This window comes from Rhinolophus sinicus, chromosome 18 (assembly GCF_057876585.1).
Source record: "Rhinolophus sinicus isolate RSI-liver-muscle chromosome 18, RSI-T2T, whole genome shotgun sequence".
NCBI lineage: Eukaryota > Metazoa > Chordata > Mammalia > Chiroptera > Rhinolophidae > Rhinolophus > Rhinolophus sinicus.
This window is the reverse complement of record NC_142518.1, coordinates 1,534,246-1,555,151: the sequence shown is the minus strand read 5'-3', so window position 1 is coordinate 1,555,151 and position 20,906 is coordinate 1,534,246. Positions and strand designations below refer to the sequence as shown.

General features: G+C 46.5%; 1 protein-coding gene across 1 annotated transcript in view; it reads left to right on the top strand.

Annotated features, from left to right (window-relative positions):
• Positions 1 to 20,137, top strand: part of PRKX (protein kinase cAMP-dependent X-linked catalytic subunit) — a 64,546-nt gene extending 44,409 nt beyond the window's left edge. Inside the window, exons 4-9 of the mRNA XM_074324196.2 lie at positions 1,584 to 1,703; positions 7,948 to 8,043; positions 10,678 to 10,735; positions 12,858 to 12,935; positions 13,539 to 13,689; positions 15,626 to 20,137. Of these exons, the coding sequence (XP_074180297.2) occupies positions 1,584 to 1,703; positions 7,948 to 8,043; positions 10,678 to 10,735; positions 12,858 to 12,935; positions 13,539 to 13,664 (478 nt within the window). The 3' untranslated portion in view covers positions 13,665 to 13,689; positions 15,626 to 20,137. The remainder of the gene's footprint in view (positions 1 to 1,583; positions 1,704 to 7,947; positions 8,044 to 10,677; positions 10,736 to 12,857; positions 12,936 to 13,538; positions 13,690 to 15,625) is intronic.
• The last annotated feature ends 769 nt before the right edge of the window (positions 20,138 to 20,906 follow it).

Genomic DNA, 20,906 nt, shown 5'->3' with positions numbered 1-20,906 from the left:
TTGTTTCCGGTGTACACCATAATGATTTCACACCTGTATTTATTGCAAAACGATCACCAGAATAAGTCAAGTTAACAACCATTAGCTCATTAGCTACAAGTATTTTCTTGTGATGAGAACTTTTAAGATCTACCCTCTTAGCAACTTGCAAATAAACAATGCAGTAATGGTGACAGGGCACAGTGCTGTATATGACATGCCCAGGACGTCATCTTATGACAGGAAGGTTGTCGTTTATCTTTTTACAGGTGAGTTTTTTCTTAGCCAACACACACACACACACAGTGATAGAAACAAATGAGGAGACAGTTAAGAAAATCAGCCTTGCATTTTTCGTACAGCGTAACATTGAGAGATGTCAGCAGAAACATTACACATCGGTAGATTTTAATGAAACGTTGTGGCTCTATTTGGACTATAAAGAGAATTCTTTTATAAGGAGAGAAAGGAACAGCTTCCCCCACCTGCTGTGAAAAAGAGAGCTTTCAGGCCTGTGAGGAACGGATGACCAGAATAAAAACAAACAGAGAAAACAAACAAACAGCCAACCCGAAAACGCCGTCATCCAGGCTGGGTCCCACTTGGCTATGCAGCAGCATCTCCTGCTTCCTCCAGCTGTGCTCTAGATGGGGCTAGAAGCTAATGTTTTGCAAATCTCATGTGTCTGCAGCGAAAAGCCTTTCCTCGCCTCTCTGCTCTGTTTAATCCCCAAGTAGCCTTGTGTCCCTTAACCTAACGATTTCCAAAAGCCGCAAAATGACGGGAAACCCACACACGCGTTGCAAACACGTCAAACCTTTGGAAGAGCAGGTGGAAAACAAATTAGCAGTGGCTTTGAGTGTGGTCTCGGAGGCCGCCCCTGGCGCTGAGACGGGTTAATGATTTTTTTCTTTTTAACATTAAGATACGTGGATGTATTTTACTGTATTTACAATTTCCCCTCCAAAAGAATGAGGTACAATTAGGCAAAACAGATTTTTTATTTTCTGGGTTTTTTTTAATGGAAAAGTAGACTAGAACTAATGCTCCCTGCATTTTTTAAAAAAATAAACTTTTGAGAACAGAAAAGTTGCCAAGAGGATTTCGAGGGTTCCCAGAGAGCCCGCCTTCTATCCCCCCCCCCCCCGTTCGCATCTTACATTTGTCACAATTAATGAACCAGAATCGCTACGTTATTATTCATTAAAGTCTATACTGTGTTCAGATTGATTCAAAAATGCATTAGCCGGCGAGACTGTGTTCACGAATTACTGAGTCATTCTTTTAGATGCTATTTTATAGGAAGCCGGGCACTGCATTCTCAGCTTCTGAGTGACAGTGCCATCCATGCAGCAATAACAAGGGACATCCGTGCTGACAGGGCTGCTCCTTAGGATCTTTTCAGGTTTCTGAGTGTCTGCAAGGGAACAGGTCAGTGCAGACAGTGTTTCTGTCTGTATCCAGGGCAGGATATCCCCAGCGTGGGCCCCGGGAATCACTGGGCTCGGTTTCCTTACTGTAGCGTTCAGTGTTTCTAATGGGTACCCATCGCATCGCCCCGCCCAGCATGGCTGAGTTTTGTGGTCGCCCTTCTGTCTCCCCAGGACGTGGACTCTTTGCGGGACGCCCGAGTACCTGGCCCCCGAAGTCATCCAGAGCAAAGGTCACGGCAGAGCGGTGGACTGGTGGGCACTGGGCATCCTAATATTTGAGATGCTCTCGGGGTGAGTACGTGCTTCCGTGGGGAGTCAGGATGTGCTCCCCGGCGCCCCCTTTCCCTGCTCCTCACCCTGCGTCTGTTAGCCCCAAGGACGGGTGGCAAACACTTGGGGTCTAGTCCCATGGCGGTTTCCCGTGGCCGGTGGTGTGACCCCAGCGGTGCAGCTTGTGTTTGTGTTGCAAACACACAGGCTGTTTTGGTGACGAATCAGCCGTGCCTGTCTGGGGGGATCTTTGTCCTGTCTCAAAGTGTCCCGTCTTCCTTCCGGGAATGTGACATTCACCTTCCACATGGACCCTTTCTGGAGCTGGGTCTTGTATGGGCTGGAAAAACCCAAATCAAACACAGTTTAGGGTTTTAGGAACGAACAAACAAGGTGTCCGAGGAAAGCGGGTGTGCTTTCCTAAAATCCCATACCTGCGTTGGAGGAGACTTGGAAGGTCACGTCTTCCCCTTGTCCAGGTCCAGATACCCACGAGGTGGACCATTTGTCAAGGTGTCTTCGGGATTGAATCACCAAGGATGCTTTATGTGTCAGATAGAGCTGGTGTTCCTCTACGTAAAGCGAGCATCTCGCTCGTCAGAATCTTGGACGTGGGGACTCACCCTCCTTCTGTGAGTGAAAAGCTCTTGTGTCTGATGGGCTGCATTCAGGCAGCCAGCCGGGAGGTGCCCAGGACACAGGCGGGGCCCTCGGGCCAGCTGCCGGGCTGCCTCCTTACAACCGCTGTCCCCTTCCCTTTGGCCTTCTGTCATTGGCGTGCCCGTTCCCTGCCTGTGAGTCACAGACACGCCGAGGTTGCTCCTGGTGGTAGCAAAAGCCAGCCCCTCTTCCTCACCTGTCTGGTCGCACGCAGGGGAAGTCCAGAGGCTTTTCCCAGGAAACCTTCCCTTTCGGTTGGAAAGAAAGACGGAAAGGGGTGCATTCTTCTGCGTCGAGGGTGTGGCCGACATGAGTGGGCTCTGAAAACCTGGGTTTATTGTCTGTCTGTCTGTCCATCCATTCCTAAGTCATCTATCTATGCATCCATCCACACGCCATCTATTTATCTACCAATCTGTCATCTGTGATAGCATCTCTCTGTGATGTATTCATGTATCATCAGTCATTTCTGTCATATTTATCTATCATTTGTATATGTCTGTCTGTCTATCTGTGTATCCATCTATCCAGCCATCTATCATCTATCTACTCTTTTGAATTTTCCACGACTCTTGACAGTCAAACGTTTCTAGCAAATCACATAGAACCACTTTTCTTAATATAGCCTGTAGCCCAGGAAGATCCCAAGCAAAGAAAAAGGTTAAAGTAAGTCACATACAGGGTCAGTCCTTCAAAAAGAGGCAATAGTTGCAAACGACCACATTTTCCTGCTGGTATTTTGTGGACCAATAGAGGGCAGTACAGCCTGACCATAATTGAATCCTGGCTCCCATGATATTTAAACTGAGGAGGTTCCCGTGTTGTTTTCTTTGTCGTTATTATTAGGATCAAGTAACAGTATTACAGAACGTAACATGCGATATTACCAGTAAAATATGGGATATTAGTAGTAAACACGATATTAGAGCATTGCACACTGTTGAACATGATGGAATGTAATAGAAAACCGTTAAAATAAAACTTGAGTACAATATTAGGATATATGAGGATTATATTCGGATTATTACATAAAATAATTATTAGAATGTGAATAGAATAGAATATCTGACTATATTACAGTATTAGAAAATAGAATATTTTTGTGATCGTAATAGAATAGTAACAATAGGATATTTCTAATGGTCTAATAAATATTAGGAATAGAATAAAAAATAATGTAATTAGAAGCTGGTATATTATTGGGCTCTGTTATTAGAATAATTGGTGGTGAATAATTGCAACTTCCCTAACCCAAAGGACCGTAAGCCGACCTTTGCATTTCGTACGAGACAGCGGGCTGTGTATTCCCAATGAGCATATTCCCGTTTTCCACCTTTCTAGTTGGAGAGAGTCAGGTTTTGTGGGTGGGTTTCTTGAGAGCGATCCATCCTGGCACATCCTGCAAGCCTGCCCGACCCCTCCTGCCAGCCTCAGCTGTCACCTGGCTCACCCCCAAGTTTCCACGCTGTGCCATCCAGCTACTCGCTCTGCTGTCCGTGGCACCTTTCCCTGGCAGCAGCCGGAGGGGTCTCGGACCCACACCACCCCTCCCCACCTTGCAGCCCTCTCGTGGAAACACCCAGAGCTCATTATATGAGGCTCTGAGACGGTCTGTACGAGATACGTCCACCCCAAGTGGTAGCCCGGTCCCTCTTCTGGGTTCGCTGGCCGTCCCGTTGCCTCTCCAGCATGTCACCAGACTCCTGCAGGGTCACGCCTTGGCTAGCCCCTTCTGTTCTGTGGCTCACAGTGCAGCTTCACCTCTCACCTGACCACAGGACCCTCCCGTGCTGCTCCTGCCACAGTCGGCCCCACCGCCCTCTTCTGTTTTCTTTATAGCACTTAGCAGGTTGTGTGTGTTGGGCCCAACCTAGAGGGTTCTCCCGTGGTCAGTGGAAGGCAGTTACTGTCTGGAAGGTGGAGGCGGCCTTTTGTTCAAAGTCCTCCCGTCTCCAGCTGGCTTCTTCCATTTCCATGTTCTGTATTTGCACGCTTAGCAGGATCAAGCGAGACTCTGCCTTTGTCTGTTTGTTGATGGCTTTAATTGGTCGATTAAATCTTCGATGCACTCTGAGAAAACCCCAGTCGTTGGGTAAAACCTGCGGGATTTTATTTTCATTGAGTGAGGAATGCTGACGTCAGAATGAAAATGTATGGCCCACTCCTTAACAAAGCCCTTCATGGGCTTTCCCTGGAGCGCCCAGTTCTGTTCTTGTTTCTTCTCCGTTCACACCCATCCCTGTGAAGGGTTGAACCCTACAGACCAGTTTTTAGAGAAGATGGACTTTATCTGCATTTGGAGCCACACCCATGTGGAACCCATCAACCCCAGAGAGCTTTCATCTACGTGGGTTATATCTGTCACTGTGTCACTGCATTTGAAACTGAAACTGAAATGAAGAGATATACGGGGGGGGGGGGGGGGTGCCAAAAAAATGTATATTCATGACTTGTATTCATCTTTTGTTATCGGTACAGTGTTTTCCTGTCTTAAGATGTGTATACGTTTTTTTCGGCACCCTCTCTATAGCTCTATATGTGTTGACATAAAATTATAATAAACTCACTAACAGTGAACCCAGATAGAATTTTTAATGGAAAAAAATACTTCCTAGAATTACAAATATTGAGAGACAAGAGTGGCCTTGTTTCAACACTTTTGCTACTCTCTTTAGTGTCTGGCGGCTGGGTTTTTCCCTCTTCTTATGTACCCTGCCTGGTATGTTGCGTTGCTTTGGTTGAGGTATATGAAGACAATGCATCCACGTTCAGATTCAAAGCTCCTGGAGAGAAAGGCCTTGGGGAACCTGGGGGGTTCCCTGACACCCCACTTTGGCAATCAAGGCTGGCATGCCTCCGACGGTGCCCCTGAGATTCCTTCATACTCTACACTTTCCCCCAAGCTCGGCACAGCCTGGCGCTTTGTTCTTGCCACTTCTTCTGACGCCGTTCCCTTCTTCCCTCTCCAGTGCCAGGCAGAACGGTGACATTGCAGCTACTCCCTTTCCGTTCTGTCTCCGGAAACCCCTTCCTGTTTTCCGTGAACCCATGTCAAAGGACCTGCCTTCCAACGCCAGCTCCCCGTTTTAAAAATGTGGGCAGATAAAGCGTTCGGCTGATACTAGTTTAGGGTCGTATTTGTCTAACGGGGGCCTCTGGGTGGGGGCGGGCGGGGTTCTGAAGAGGGACATGGAATTACAATGGCTGTGTCGCCTCTTTCTGGCCAATCCGTTTTACTGGACAATTTAGGTGGGCAGAACGGGTACCTAAAAATGGTCATGGATACACGATGGAGAAAATGCCAACATGGTCGTGAATTTTGAAGATGCAGTTCTTGAGGCTGCCGTCATCTGAGCACGTTCTCCTTCCAAGCCCACCTCTCCCAGTAGATAACTTATATAGATAAATGCTAATAAGCTCCCTATACGTCCCATTCCCTATAATGAGTACCGTCGCCTGTTTCTTAAGAATTGGAATGTGTGTTGCACTTTGCACCTGCCCAGGGGACGGCTAGTTCTCCATGCTTGTCCTTACTGGAAAGTTCTGTTTTGTTTTCTTTTTTTTTTTCGGTTGTTCTACTGCTAACATGCCTTTCCCATGATACAGTCATGGGACGCCTGGATCCCAAGAGGGCTTTGTTTGACATTCTCCATCGATGCGTTTAGGTCCGTGTGACACGTTTTCACGTGATGTGTAATGTCCCATTTCCCACCATGGACCATTTCCCTGATGAAATCATCCAGCTGAATGTACTCAGGGCCACCACCCAAGAAAGGGGAGTCGGGTCCCCCAAGCATTGCTGGAGAGAGTGCCTGGCAGACGACGGAGGGCGGACTCGGGAGTCAGAAGCTGAAAGGTGACTGAGGTGGCCAGACTGGGTGACTGTCCACACGTAGACCTTTGCTACACAGCCTGGCTGCATAGCTCCTCATTGTGTGGCAGCTCGTGAGTCTGGAAGCACCAGAGGACAAATCGTTGTCGTTAGGAGTCCTTATAACTGGAGACTCAGAGATACAGCTGTTACCTTCTCGACACTGTGCCTCTGTTCACACCAAAGTGTAAATCAGAGCATCTGCGTGAGATGTTACTGAAGACAGATGGGCTACTTTATGCCATATCACCCAAGGCTGCAGCTTTACGTTTCTTTGATTGTCCATTTTTCCAATTAACTCACATCCACTTTCCATTGAGTTCTCTGTACTTTGTAGTTCAGTTCCTTAGTTTTTCTTCAATTTCTCTACTCCTCTTTAATATATTTGGAGCATAAATGTGGACACACTGTGTGTGTGTCCGGGGGTGGCTGTAACAATTGACTGCAAACTGGGGTCTTACCACCACAGGGATCCATCCTCCCCTCGTCCTGGAGACCAGGAATGTGACATCAAGGTGTCCCAGGGCCACGCTCCCTCCGGAGGCCCCAGGGGACGGTCCCTCCTGCCCCTTCCAGCTCCTGGGGGCTCCAGGCGCCCCTGGGCTGGTGGCCGCCTCCCTCCCATCTCTGCCTCCGTCTCCACGTGGCGTCTCCTCTGTGTCTGTGTCCCTCCTCTTCTGTCTCTGATGAGGACACTGTCATTGGGTTCAGGGCCCCCTGATCCAGGACATCCTCACCTCAGATCCCTCACTCAGTCCCATCTGCAGAGACCCGTTTCCAGATAAGGTCCGACACACACTTTCCGGGTCAGAATGTGGAGACGTCCTTTTGGAGGCCACCATCCCACCCGCTATACTCGGTAGTGGATTTGGAACCCACAAGAGAACCATCTTTGCTCGTTGAAATGTCCACCTTTGACCAGGATGTCATGTGAAAGCTCTATTTTCTGAGATATTTCCATGGCTTGTTTCAGCAGAATTAGAAGGTCTCCTCCCGAGGGAGGTTATGCTTTTGAGTTGAGGGTCTTTATTTGAAAAGGTCGGTCTGTTGGTTTTTATACCAGGATTACAATCTTTATTTCTGGGAACTCTGCCACAGACAGACATAAGTGCATGGGGGTGGCCGTGCACCCCTACGACGTTTTTTACAAAATCAGGCCGGGGGCCATAATTTCCAAGCCCTGGGCCACATCTGTGTGACCAAAGGCTCACAGCCTGGAAACCCGCCTTGCTGTCACCTCCCAAAGTCTAACCTAGGTGAATCCATCTACAATGGGGTTTCATATATTGGCTTCTGTAAAATTCTACACTACTGGAGCCAGACCAAAAAAATAGGATACAGTGGAACCCATCCTCGTCCATTTGTCCCGTGCACATTTATTAAGCACCAAGTGTATGCCACATACTGCCTGTATGAAGAATACAGACGTCTACTTGTGGTCTACTGGGGCTGACATGTTTAATGCCTCAGAAGGCGTCACAATAGTCGGTCAAATGGTGTCCCCATGGTTGCCCGTCTCCACTGACGTTTCTTCTGCTTCAAGCTGCAACATTTCACGCTTTGCCTGTTAGAAACATCGCTTCCCCGTGTTTCCCCTGATAGGACGGCAAGGAAAGCGTGTACGTGAAGTAGCTTCCGCTCTGCGTCTGCCAAGCAGAAATAGCAGTGATTCCATAGTGGCGATTTTTCCGTACTGACTGTCCACTAACCACACACGTTTACTTCTCCCAACAGGTTTCCTCCATTTTTTGATGACAACCCATTTGGCATTTATCAAAAAATTCTTGCCGGCAAAATAGATTTCCCCAGACATTTGGATTTCAATGTAAAGTAAGTAAACCGTGTCCCTCGTCTTCGGGCGTGTTTATTTTTAAAGCATCTACAAAAAGAAAATCACAATTAAGGCGTGTGCTCAGCAGGGCACCACATTGCATTACTCAGTGTGTTGTTTAAACTACGTTGGGCAGTCAATTTTCCGCAAAAAGCGAAGACGTTTCCGTTACCCTGCCATACATACGGGCACTTACCCTCTTAGTGACTCTCGGCTGTGTTTTATGCCTTTTGAGATCAATGAGATTTATCATTAGCAAGTAAAGGCATTTGTGGTCTTATTTAATGAGAGAGCCACTTGGGGATTTATTTCACACATAGGGTTCGCCTCCTCCAGCTGGTTGTGTAGTTGGCAGAAGTGTTGGGGGGCTTAGCACAGTTTCTCTTTTCTTTCCTGCTCAAAGACTTCCCATCCTTAAGTTCCTTCTTTATGCTTAAATTTTGAGAGATGAGCGTGTCTCTTTGAGAACTCTTGCCTTGCGTCAGTGTTAGGAACCTTAGGTCCGAGTTTCAGTAAATTTGTGGCAATTGGGGTGGGAGGGTGGTAGAGAAAACACTTAAGTTTAAAAAAAAAAAAAGGTGTAAGAATGTGTTTAGTTTTCCAGATACCTTACTCCATCTGGTCAGTTTTTAGCCATTTTGCGCCATAATGAGTTGTGATTTCTAGCTGTCTCACTGTTTCCCAGGTGAATTGATGGGGGCACCAAGCCCTGCTGATGACAAACGGGTGTTAATGCTTTTAGTTCAGAACCGAACTTTCCTTGCATTTTTGCTAATTTTTTTTAAAAGCAGCCTATGGAAATCGAGTTCCGAGAAAACTTATTTCATGACAATGCATCAGTAACTGGGGCCATTGGCTACATGGCACTCAAAAGTTTTTCATCCCGAAAGAAGTGAACGGTATTGTATAGCATTTCTCTCCCAGGGTTCAAATCCCAGCAGAGTTGAGTGACGCTATTTCAGATGGATGACAAAACACTTTGAAAACTGAGTTACATGTTTATCAACAATTGGCCAACGATTTGGTTGGATTAAATTGTGCTCAGAAGCATTGATAGGTCTGCCAGTTGAAAGTCGTCCTCTTGGAGCACCTAGAATTCTGCTGGGTGAACCTGCAGGGTGTGGGCACAGCTACCTTAGCACAGACGCACATGTAGGGGGCACTGTCCACGGTGGGTGTCAGTCAGGAGTCACCGCCGGTGCATTTGCTTGAGCTGAAATAACTGTGCACTGTCCCTTGTATTCTCGCACTCAGCCGCTTTCTTTTGTAGACTCCTGACGGTCTCAGGCAATTCAGAAGATTATACGATTTATTCCCCTTCTTCTTGCAAGGAAATGCCATAAACTCTTCCAAGAGAAGCCCTCCCTCCTCCCCCCAAAGAAAGGACGGTCCGTAAATCTGGGGTCATTGGACACAGACCATTGATACCAATATATCGAGTAAAGGGCTCAGATCACGTATATCAATGGATTGAGTGGGTTTCCAGCATTTCATGGAAAAGAAGGTGTTCTAGAAAGTGTAGAGCAAATGTAAGCATCATGTAACTCTGGTGTGCTCCCATTTCCCCACTTGTAGTCTCAGAGTTTATCCTTGTTTTGAAGACACAATGAGCAGTGGCTGCCTGGTTTCCTTTGGTCTAACGTCCTCATAGTTTAGGCACCCCCGGGCCCTTCCCTGCACCCTGGGGCTCCCCCATGTCACCAGCAAGGGTTCTGGGCAAGAGCAGGAACCGGGGACCCCGTCTGCACTTGGTGACAGCACACGGACCTTGAGCAGAACGTCACGTCTTCACACGATGGGCTGGATCTTAGTGAGCTGGCCGAGAACCAGGACCCTCATGCATTGTTTGTCCAAATTACTGTCATGGGTGGACCTGAGGGTGGAATTTTGACGCTGAGTGTTTTTTAAGGTCTTCTGTTGGTTCACACAACCTCAGCATTTGACCGTGTAAACTACTGTCGTTTATGGTGTTAGAATTTTGATACAGTTTTTTCCTTTCTTAAACTGTGTGTACATTTTTGTGGCACCCTCTGTGTCTGTAATGGAAGAGGAAAGCAAAGCTCTGGAGCTTCTTGCCAGCTTGGTAGAACTAATATTTACCAGTGTTTCTTCATGTCTGATGAGAGGAAAGGCAGTTTCTAGTTACTGGCTAAAGGATTTCAGCCACAGTGGGTGAAGGTACTGCCAGCGGACACACAGCCCGTTTCACAATCAATGCACCCACTCGGGAATTCCTACCTGGCTTTGCCGTACTGGGTGGCCCCTTTCCATTGCCCCGTCCGCCCCTTGCTTTCAGGACCGGGCTGTTTTGCAGGGGTTTGGTTTTGTATTTTCAGTAAACGTCATTTCCTTATAATCCCAGTACGGCAGCTTTACCTGTGGGTACTCGTTGGGTCGGCGATGGTGTAAATAACGGGGCAGAAGAAGAAATACAGTCCCTGTGTGCAGGCAGCCCACCATTGCGTCAGTTATTCAGAAATAAGTGCTGGAAGATGGTGAGCCAACGTGAAACTCGAAGCGCTGCCCACCTGTATACGTAGAGGGTAGTTTTATGACTGTTGACGTGTGGCGTTCGCTCAGGTCCGTCTCAAAACAGAAACGCTTTTTTTTTTTTTGTCTCTTGCCCCAAACAGAGACCTCATTAAGAAACTTCTTGTTGTTGACAGAACAAGGCGTCTCGGGAACATGAAGGTCAGTGTTTGGGTCCCAATTATTCAGTGGTTTCCGTGATGAGTCCCTGTCACTTGACGCCATGCATTTGCTTGATAGATAAAAGCGAAGGCGCAGGACGCGTGTTGAATCGTTGCCCGGATTTCAAATCTGGGTGTAAAAAATAAATCCAGCTGGGTCGACACACGTCTTTTCCTCTCTCCGTAGGAACATATGACTCAGCCATGATCTATAAGTGATTACTTATTTTGTGCATTTATTTTCACTTTTTAAATAGCATCATTGAGACCCAATTCACACGCCACACAATTTACCCACTTAAAGTGTACAGTCCATTCGCTTCTAATATACCTTGTTTCCCCCAAAATAAAACCAAGCTGGACAATCAGCTCTAATGTGTCTTTTGGAGCAAACATTAATATAAGACCTGGTGTTATATCATATCATATATTATATCATATATCGGGGCTATGTTATAGTAAAATAAGACCCGGTCTTACATTAATTTTTGTTCCAAAAGACGCATTAGAGCTGATTGTCCAGCTAGGTCTTATTTTCGGGGAAACACGATCTTGGCAGAGTCATGCCATCATCACAACGGTCAGTTTTAGAGAACATTTCATCACGAGGAATCCAGCAGCCCTTACGCTCTCACTCCCTGTGGGGACACATCAGATGACCTGTATGTAGAATCAGCTGGCAGAGGCTCACAGTCTGCACTACGAACCCTGCGATGGATGAGAACAATCTTTTCGAATCAACAGAATCTGGAAGAATATATTCACTGACATTCAAGCTAGGACTTGAGAGTGTGGGGAGGGCTTCCTGGCGTGGACATTGGCTGGAAGAGGGGGAAGACGCTGCCCGATTAAAATAAAAGCACGATCCCCCTCGTAAGCAGTCTAGTGTGGGTACTGCCCAAGTGACGTTGGAACGTTGGCCAAGCCTGACCATCTCTCTGCCGTGCCTGCCTCCAAGGTCGGGTGTGTCCCTGGCTTCTGGGGTGAGGAGGGTACCTTCCGACAGGCAGGGACGGCCATCGCGAGTCTGCCGTTCTGAGGGAACAGCCCAAGGAGCTTAGCTTGGTGCTCAGCAACCTTCCCGTTCCTGCCCGCCCCCGGTTTCTCACCTGACCATTCACTGTCCTCGTGGTAAACCCAGGCCAGCCTGGGTGGCTGAATCACCACTTCCGTCTTCCTTCCATTATCACACCATGCTGTTTTTATCCTCCTGGGGTTCCTTTATCGTGCGTGTTTCTCCTTTTTCTTCCTTTATTTTTATGGCTACTGGTCTGTCCTCCACACATGGAAAATGCTAGCATTTGCTTTCTCTTCCTTTCATATTAGATGAATCTTTCTGTCTTTTTCTTCCTTCCGTCTCTCCCTTCTTTTCTTCCTTCCATCCATCCATTTATACGTTCAGGTCCACTGGCTCCCATAGTACAGAATTCACCTGTGTCTCTCTCACAACTTCCAACGTTGCGTTGGTTCAAACAGTGGCTACCAGTGCGATTAAAAGGCAGGAGGACACAGTTGAAGACTGGAAACTTGGCGGGGATTTACAGAGGTCACGATGACATTGGGCTCTGCCAGCTGGACACGAGCACCACACTGGGGAATGAGGGAGACAGACTCTAGTAAACATTGTTAGCTGGAAGGTAACGTTGGGTAGTTCTTGAGACTCTGAAATTGGACGTCATGGGATCTCTTAGTCCTGTGACACTTGCTGGGCCATTTTGAGCAACCTCCATCATTTACTGAACCTCAGCTTCTGGGTCTGTCAGATAAGGGTCATAAACAGCACAGAAAATTGTCACGGTAAAAACAGGTGACAAACGTGGACGTTACCGTCCGTCGAATTCTGTGTCAAGAGGGTCACCCATCATTGCATCTTTGGTCCAGAGTAGCACACACGTGGGCGTGATGACTGTTTGTTTCTACTTTGGAGGAAAGCCAGGGAGACACAAACAGCTCCACTGAGAGTTTTCACTAATAGCTCACACGCCAGGGACAGTTACTCCAAACGTAGCAGACTTTCTGTTTGTCTGTTTCTTTCTGTACTACAAAAATGCCGGTGCTTTAGAATATGTAGTTTGCGGTCCTGTCAAAATTCTGTGTGCGGATGACGCGTGTTTCTTTTAAAGAATGGAGCAGATGACGTGAAGCGCCATCGTTGGTTCCGGACGGTGGACTGGGAAGCTGTGCCCCAGAGGAAACTGAAGGTACAGCTTCTGTCAACGGTGACGCTTAATGCCGCCTCTTTGAGCGTGCCTTATAAAATCGCCGACTCTGTGACTCGGTTGTTTGTGGTTGATACATAGTTAGTTTGCACGGCACAACCAAGCATATCAAACCCCTGGTAAGCCGCATCCCTGAGGCAATGCCTGTCTTAGCCGTAAAGAGGCACCTAGACGGGGATTAAGACCCAGCTTTTGCAGTTGGACTTTTCGAGACCTGGCTCCATGCCTCACGAGCTCAGTGGCCAGTGGGGGTCTGAACCCCCCGCCGCCCCCACTTTCTCAGGGGGAATGGTACGTGAAAGCGCACTGGTGTGTCTCACCCTTACGGATCCTGTGCAGTGATGGAGGTAGATTAGATGGAGCATATTCTGGGGGTCATCTTCCTCTGAATGGAGGAAGGATGTTTTCATCGGAGCCCTTAGTAGCAGCGTCCTCAGCTTGGTGCTTTAGAGTCAGTGGAGAGACTAGAAAAACACTGATGCCTGGTCCCCAGCCCAGACCACCGATGTGGACGGTCGCAGCTGGAGAGGGTTGTCCAAATCATGTCTTTCTAACCGTACCTTTGGGTCTTATCTCATCTCGCAGCCCCCTATCGTGCCCAAAGTGTGCGGCGAGGGGGATACCTCCAACTTCGAAGCATATCCTGAGAATGACTGGAACACAGCGCCTCCAGTGTCACCCAAAGATTTGGAAGTCTTCAAGAATTTCTGAAGGCTAGGAATCCACATTCTGGAAGGTATAGCTTCATCTTTAGTAATTCAAACAGGACCCCATGTCAAGGGCATATGGTGTTGACCAAGCGGGACTACCCTCACCTGTTGGGACACAAGTGATGGAGCAGAGAGAGGGAACCCTTGCAAGTCTCAGCGTAATAAACACCGCAGAGGGGCTCACTCAGAGCATATGGTGTGGCCTGGCGGGGTCACCACCACCTCCAGGAAGTCAGGCCCTGAACAGTTCTGCAGGGGCAGAGTCTGCATATAAATAAGACCCCCTGATGAGGAGTTTTGCGTGTGCCGAAGCATTAGAGAGGCACAGCTTTTTTAGTGGGAAATGCTAAGTTCTTGTGTTATGAAAACCCTGACTTCCAGAGCAGTGTCACCATAATACTGGCCAAGTATTTTCAGAAGGGTTTTTGGGTCCCTCTTAGTTAAAATGTGATCATGCGGGATTTGCGAAGCTTAATTTAGGATCAAAAAAAACCCACGTGACTTTGAATCTGTTATTTCCTTGAATCTTTGAAGGTCTGTGACTATCTCACTAGAGTCTGTGACTGGCTTTGAAGGTCTAGTTTGTTTTTCATATGGGGAGTAAAGATATTTTGGTTACTTCCCAATTCTGAATCGCTTGGTTACACCACGTAAAGCAGGTCTTCCTTCCTGCATAACACGCAAGCAAGAAAAACACCACGTGAAGGAGACAAGCGAAATATTGCCAGTGATATGTTTACCCACTGGCCTATCTTGTTTTTCCCATTTTTGATTCCCCAATGGCAGATACAAGGAGTGGAAAAGTAATTATCCAGACGACACCATTTGCAGATGGCACCCTCATGGCAGCCTGAATCTGTTTACTTTTTATTTTTCCTGGTCTACTCAGTTGCTTGGATTTTGTTTGTAACCTTTTATGATATATTATTATGCATTAATCTTTCAATGATGAAGAGACTCGATTTGCTTTGTCGCAAAGAATGCTTCCTTGACAAGCCAAAAGTGCAGAACCTTTTTCTAAAAGAGATATTGTGAAATTTCCTTAAAGAAACAAAAGGCTGCCCCTCCGATGGATTTCGTCTTATACCCAGTGAATACTTTTTACATTGTGTTTCCAGCTGCCCCAGCTACCTGATAAGGAGATTCCACACCTTTCTCAATTCTCTGTGTATTCTTGGGAAAGTACATGTAAATAGCATTTTTGCTCCTGGAATTGTTTTTAATGTAATTTGTCCCAAGCTGGGGGCGCTGGCTGATGACATGCTTGAAGAACCTTTGAAAATTAACACATCATTTACTGATCGCATTACTTTCTATTTATTCAACAAATTTGGATTTTGCCATCTTCTTCGGAAAGCCCGACACGTTTGTAGTCTAACCTAGTCATTCATTTTACCAGCGGTAATTTGTACTCGAGGCAGAACAAAGCCTGGGCCTTTTTAGCTAAGAGTCGGTCGCATGCAGGAAAGTACTGCTTCATGACACAGAACCGTCTCTCGTAGAAGCGACAGGGTGAGCAGAGATGACTGATAACCGTGGGACGTCACCTCTCGTCTCTGTCTGAGTCCCTCGTGTGCTTCCAGCACGGAGAGGAGGGCATGGGACAGCTGGCCCGGGAGGGCTCACCTCACTTGGCCTTTTCGTTTCCTTCCTCATAAAATGTCTCGTCTTGCCGTAAGCAAGGAATTGAAACAGGGATTCGATTTTGCTGGTACCATCGGTCTCCTTTGTTGGCATGCGTGAGGGTGTGATAATTCAAGGGATGAGAGTATCATTTAACATTTGCAACCTTTAAAATGCTGTTCCGTGTCTCTTAGGAGACATCTCCCCTCCTGAGAGTTACGGATCTTTGCAGTTAGCATTCCAAAGACAATAGGATTTCTTTTGTGTTACCATTTGCTATTACGTCGTTTACTCAATTATTTAGATACTAACCAAATCCTTTGTCTTACTTCATCCCAGAAACTGGATGAGGTGGGCCGGCCTGGGATGCAGCGCTCCATATATGCAGACCTGAAGAAACACCGTCTTGTTGTGAGAAGGACAGGACCGCGTGGAGACACGCTCCTCTGTATATAAAGAGATGGGAGAGCAGTGGACAGTCACGGACCTGCCGTTATTTAAGCAACTGGAAACCTACTGCCCAGTAGGACGTTCTGAGAACTCGTTTGGTGGTAGATTTTATCTTTAGCATTGGGTTCCTACTGTCTTATCTTGGTGTTTCTCCCAGACTCAGCTTTATAAGTTTGAACTGAGTGTGTTCATTTATAACCAGAAGTTGTGCGTGCACGTGCGTGCGTGTGTGTGCACATGTGTGTGTGTCTGCGCGTGTGCGTGTACAAAGACAGTATGACTGGCTCACAGGACTGTGCGTGTTCGTGTAAATGTTCACCGTTTGCAGAGCGTCTGATGTTAAGTTTTCAAATTCCTTTTTCTAGGGTTTGTTCTCTTGGGGACAAAATCTAAAAAGTATGGTGCGTGCATTTGTTTGTTTTTTATTCCTACCTTCTATGCATTTTTCATTACTTGCGTGGAAAATATCACGTGGCATTCTATAGCTAACACCTTTAATGCTTCAGCTCTGGTAAGTGTAGGTCTTGAAACCACAAGGAAGGGAAGGAGACGTGGGTTTGAATTTTAGTCCAGGAATAGCCAGTGAGCATTAAAGATGTTCAAGGAATGCAATACCATCAGGACATTTTCTGTTTCCCCCAAATGTCGTCGTGCACAGAGGGGGAGGCTACCTACTAAAACTTCAGTTAGAATCTCTTGAATAGAACACACCTCCCAAAGCTAACGGCCGAGTGTATTGGCTCGTGTGCTCGGATGACCTCCGTGCAAAGCTTTCCTGTTCATTTTCATGTGGCAAAAGTGAGAAACAAATGACCTGTAGGATATCAGCGTTTGACATAGTACGTTGAACGTCGCTCATTTCTGCCCAGTTTCTTTTCTCCTTGTTGTAAAGATGGTCAAGTTGAATCCATCCAGCATCTTTTGGTCTCACTGACAGGACGGATTGGAGGAGGGTTAGCGGTGGGTGACGTTTCTTGTCTTTGGAGCTTAATCATGAAGAGAACTTGGCGAGAACCCTGGGACTCTTTCCTCTCAGGATTGACTGAGGAAGGCCAGGTGTGGGGTTGGCCACGATACGTGTGTGACTAGATGTGGGTCTTCTGAGAAATGGGTCACTGATACCGGTCCCTGGCGTCTTCGTTCTGTGTGTTTCACTTCCTTCTCTACTCTTGTTCTTCTGCTTGCTGAGTCTAAGCTGCGTTGTGAAAATCCAAAGGGGTTGCCCGTTCTCTGTTGACTCTGAGTCAGCTGGAAAGACACCGTTGCCTAAAACGGGTGTGTGTCTGGTTAGAGGGCCCACCTATGACCTTCCCTGTGGAGATCTGTGCATGGAAGATGGAGGTTCCAGAACCTTCTGTGATGACAGGGCTACACCCACCGGACCTCCAGGACCCCTTCTGCACCCTCCTTTTTCTCCTGTGCTGTGCCCGAAAGGTCCCGTTCCTTGGGCAGCTGGCATGGGGCAGTACCGGAGGGATGCCTGGCACCCTCTCTGACCCCTACGGCTCAGGTGCGCTTGAGTCACCTGACGGTTTCTCTGTCGTTGTTACTGTCTTTCCATGCTGTGCCCAGGAAGGCTTGCTGCCCCCAGCACTTGCTACCTCTCTCTCCTGCAGACACATCTAGGGATCCATGTGGAGAGCTGCCACTTGGGAAAGTCAGACTTCTTTTTTTTTTTTTTTAAGTAGAAACAAGTCAAAGGAAATACATTCTCCTATCAACTCGGGCCAGATTCCCGTCACACATGAGAAGGCAAGGGCTGTATGTATGGGGAGAGAACTCCCCCCTCTAAAACGTTAAAACACAGTGAAATTAAAGACCCTAAACATTCCGCCTTCTCATACGTGACCTGTTCTTCAAACAGAGATCAACTCAGGATGTGAGCGCCGAGTACAAAATTTACTACAACAAACTCTTCACGAGTAACTCAGTGAAACATTATTCCCCAAGGGTGCGCTACCCATGTCCCCTCTCCGTCTGTACTTCTCCGTCCGCATGCTGTGTGGCTTCAATGGAGGGCGGCCATGGGCCAAAACTTTAGGAATCTCTGAACTGTTTCATCACTGAATGTCAGGTTAGATTGGCAAAGTGACTTTGTGCAGTGAGGGGTGGACCCAGAAAGAACAGCCTGTCTCATGTCTTCTGACTCTAAAATAAATAATAACTATCGTTATTAGTGTTATTGTGACTCCTTCTACTTTATAAAATAAATGAACCACCGTCCTTGAATACAATAAAAAACTGTACTTAGGGACATTCCCCCCCCATATACTTATTTTTAGGTTCAGTTCTTACTGTCCAGGGTTTAATAAGGAATATGAAAAGAGCATCCAGAGAGCATGGAATGCACGGCCTTAATTTTGAACAAATATGCAGGAGTGTTTGAATGCATCGATGACATTGTCCTTCAAAAACCTTGCCATCAGCCAAGTGACACAAATTGGAAATGAAAAGGAATTCCAAAAATACCTGAGGGTGTTACAGCCACGTTCGGCAGCCGTGCCAATTTTCGTATCTGAAGTGGCACATGCTAGATCTTAACTGCCCGTGGCGGGGCCGTAAATTAAATGGTGTGATGTAACCTACAGTCTGGTTTAATCAAAATGCGACTTCAACCCATGGCTCACTCACTGCATATAACTGAACCATAGTTTACTCAGTGGGGACTTTCTATGTTCAGATAGAGCCAGGGTGCACAGTTCTGAAGAAAACGCATGGAAATCATCATAAAAGCCAGATCAGAAAAAGTTAGAGATTTGCTTTCTGCAATTTTATGAGTTGGCAAGATTTTCTTAAGCGTACTCTTAAAAAAAAAAAATCTTTAGGCTATGCATATAAACGAAGAAGAGGTGTCTTGCCGTGGTCTTGTTTGCCTCTTGGGAATGTCACTAGCCTGCTTTGATTTGCACCTGTAAACCTAAGAAGGAAACAAAATCACAACTAATCATTCCGCAGCATAGCTCCCATTTATATAGGCCGATTTCCAGTTTCTTCCCAACAGACGTCGAAACTGTGTGCTACATATCTGTTGTCGGCAAGGGGCAAGTTATGATTTCTGCTGGTGTCATGAGAGAAGAGCAAAAGAAACCCCAGCCACAAGATATGTGTGCCCACTTCACGACATCATGATATGATGTAAGACTCCTTTTGCCATCGACGCCCAGGATGCAGCTGCACCACCACCCATTGACCAGTGTCTAGAACGTTTCGTTTCATTCTATACATCTAAACAGTTTAGAGAAGCGCTTGGCACGCGTGACAGCAGCGCTAAACATTGGAACAATGTGGGATGCATTTGCTGTTTCTATGTTGACCTAAGTTGCCTCTCGATTTTGGACCACTTTAACTCTGGTCCAAAAATACGGCCGATGCTATTAAGGAAAAACCCCAGCTCACCTCTCTGTAGGCACCAAGGGCTGCATCCAGTCTCCTCCCTCTGGATACTTGGTTAATGGAGGGCAGCAAAAACACTTGGTTGGAGTTTGGTTTTCCCATCACAAAACTACCACCATCACAGAAGCCCCGGATTCCTCCAATTGTAGACATTTGAAATCCGATGCCTGAGTTCTTCTTTTCGCAGTGGTCTGTCTACCGAGTGTGTCTTTTACATGTGTTGGGTGAGTCCCATGTACTGTATTGCTGTTTCTGACTCATTAGTTCGACTTGAGTATAGGACGTCCGCTTAACCAAAAACAAAAAGGAAAGCACATGAAATGTTGTGTGGAAAATGTGTTTGGATAGTTTGTTTGGTGTGTGTGTGGGGGGTGGGAGTGGGGGGGAGTCTCTGTGAAAGTAGAACGAATGAGGGGTGGTGTTTTCACCAAATGAAACATTTTCATATCGGGTTTGCTTTGTAGACCCTGTGGGCTTGCACCCAAGAGAACAAGTTTTCTGTAAATTATTGTGTTTTAAGATGTTCTGTTTAGCTTTTCATTTGGTCTTCCATGGGGGACACTTCAGTTATTTAAGTAAAAGTCATGACGTGTGTGTGTGTTAGCAGAGGGGAGTCTTTCCTGGTCCTCTGTGACTGGTTTTCAGCTCTGTAGACCAATTGTAGTTTTGTTGTTTCTTGTGCTGGGCTGTGGGCAGCCTGGCTGGGTTGCCCAGGCGCTTCTAGGGCCGTACGTCTGCCGTAGGATGCCACAGACACGAGACAGAGTGCCTTTGCAGGTGTGGCATGGCCCAGCATGCCACCACCGGGCTCCATGCGGGGTTGTCCCAACTTCTCATGTGGGGGAGTGGGGGAAGAAAAAAAACTATTTCTAACTCTGTCAATTTCTTGCACAATGAAAATCACTGTGATTTGTATATATACCCTAGGAAAATTTTACTGCTGTCTAATTTATGGAATAATACTATTGATTCCAGGTTTGTTTAATAAAACTTTGTATCTTTTAAGAAGTCTGATTCTCGTCTGCGTTTTCGGGTACAGCTTTGTCGGCTTTCCTCTGGTCCAGGAGTCAGCAGTCTTTTTCATTTTTAAAAATTAGGTTTTTTTTAAATGCAGATACAATTGGCATATAACATTATATTAGTTTCAGGTGGACAACTTCATGCTGCGATATATGTATATATTGTGAAATGATCATGCCAGTACGTCTGGTTAACATCTGTCACCTCACAGAGTTACACATTTTTTTTTTTCTTGTGATGAGAATTTTTCAGTTCTAACTCGTAGAAACTTCCAAATATATAACACCAGTATGATTGTATCTTTTTTCATAAAGGCTAGATGGTAAATATTTTCAGCGTTGTGGGACTCTGTAGAATTTCTATAGAGGAGGTGCTTTGGAGGTCACAGTCTAGTTGGGAGGAGTGTGTGTGTGTGTGTGTGTGTGTGTGTGTGTGCGCGCACGCACTTTTTTTTGGAGGTAGGAAAGATACAAGGATTTTTTAAGAACTGAGATTATCTAGGGGGTGAATGGTACAAAGTAACTAAACCCTTCTCTACCCTTTTGGATGCCCTTGGATTTTTTTCTCTTAATTTTTTTTTTTTTTTCATAACCACATTGTTAACGGAGGTCTCTTACTTTCCTCGAAGCCAAGCTCGTTTTGCATTCTCATGAAGAGGATCTGATAGCCTTGTGTCAAGAAAGCTAAAGAAAAACCATACGGAGGGTGCCAAAAAATGTATACAAATTTTAAGAAAGGAAAAAACTGTGTTAAAATT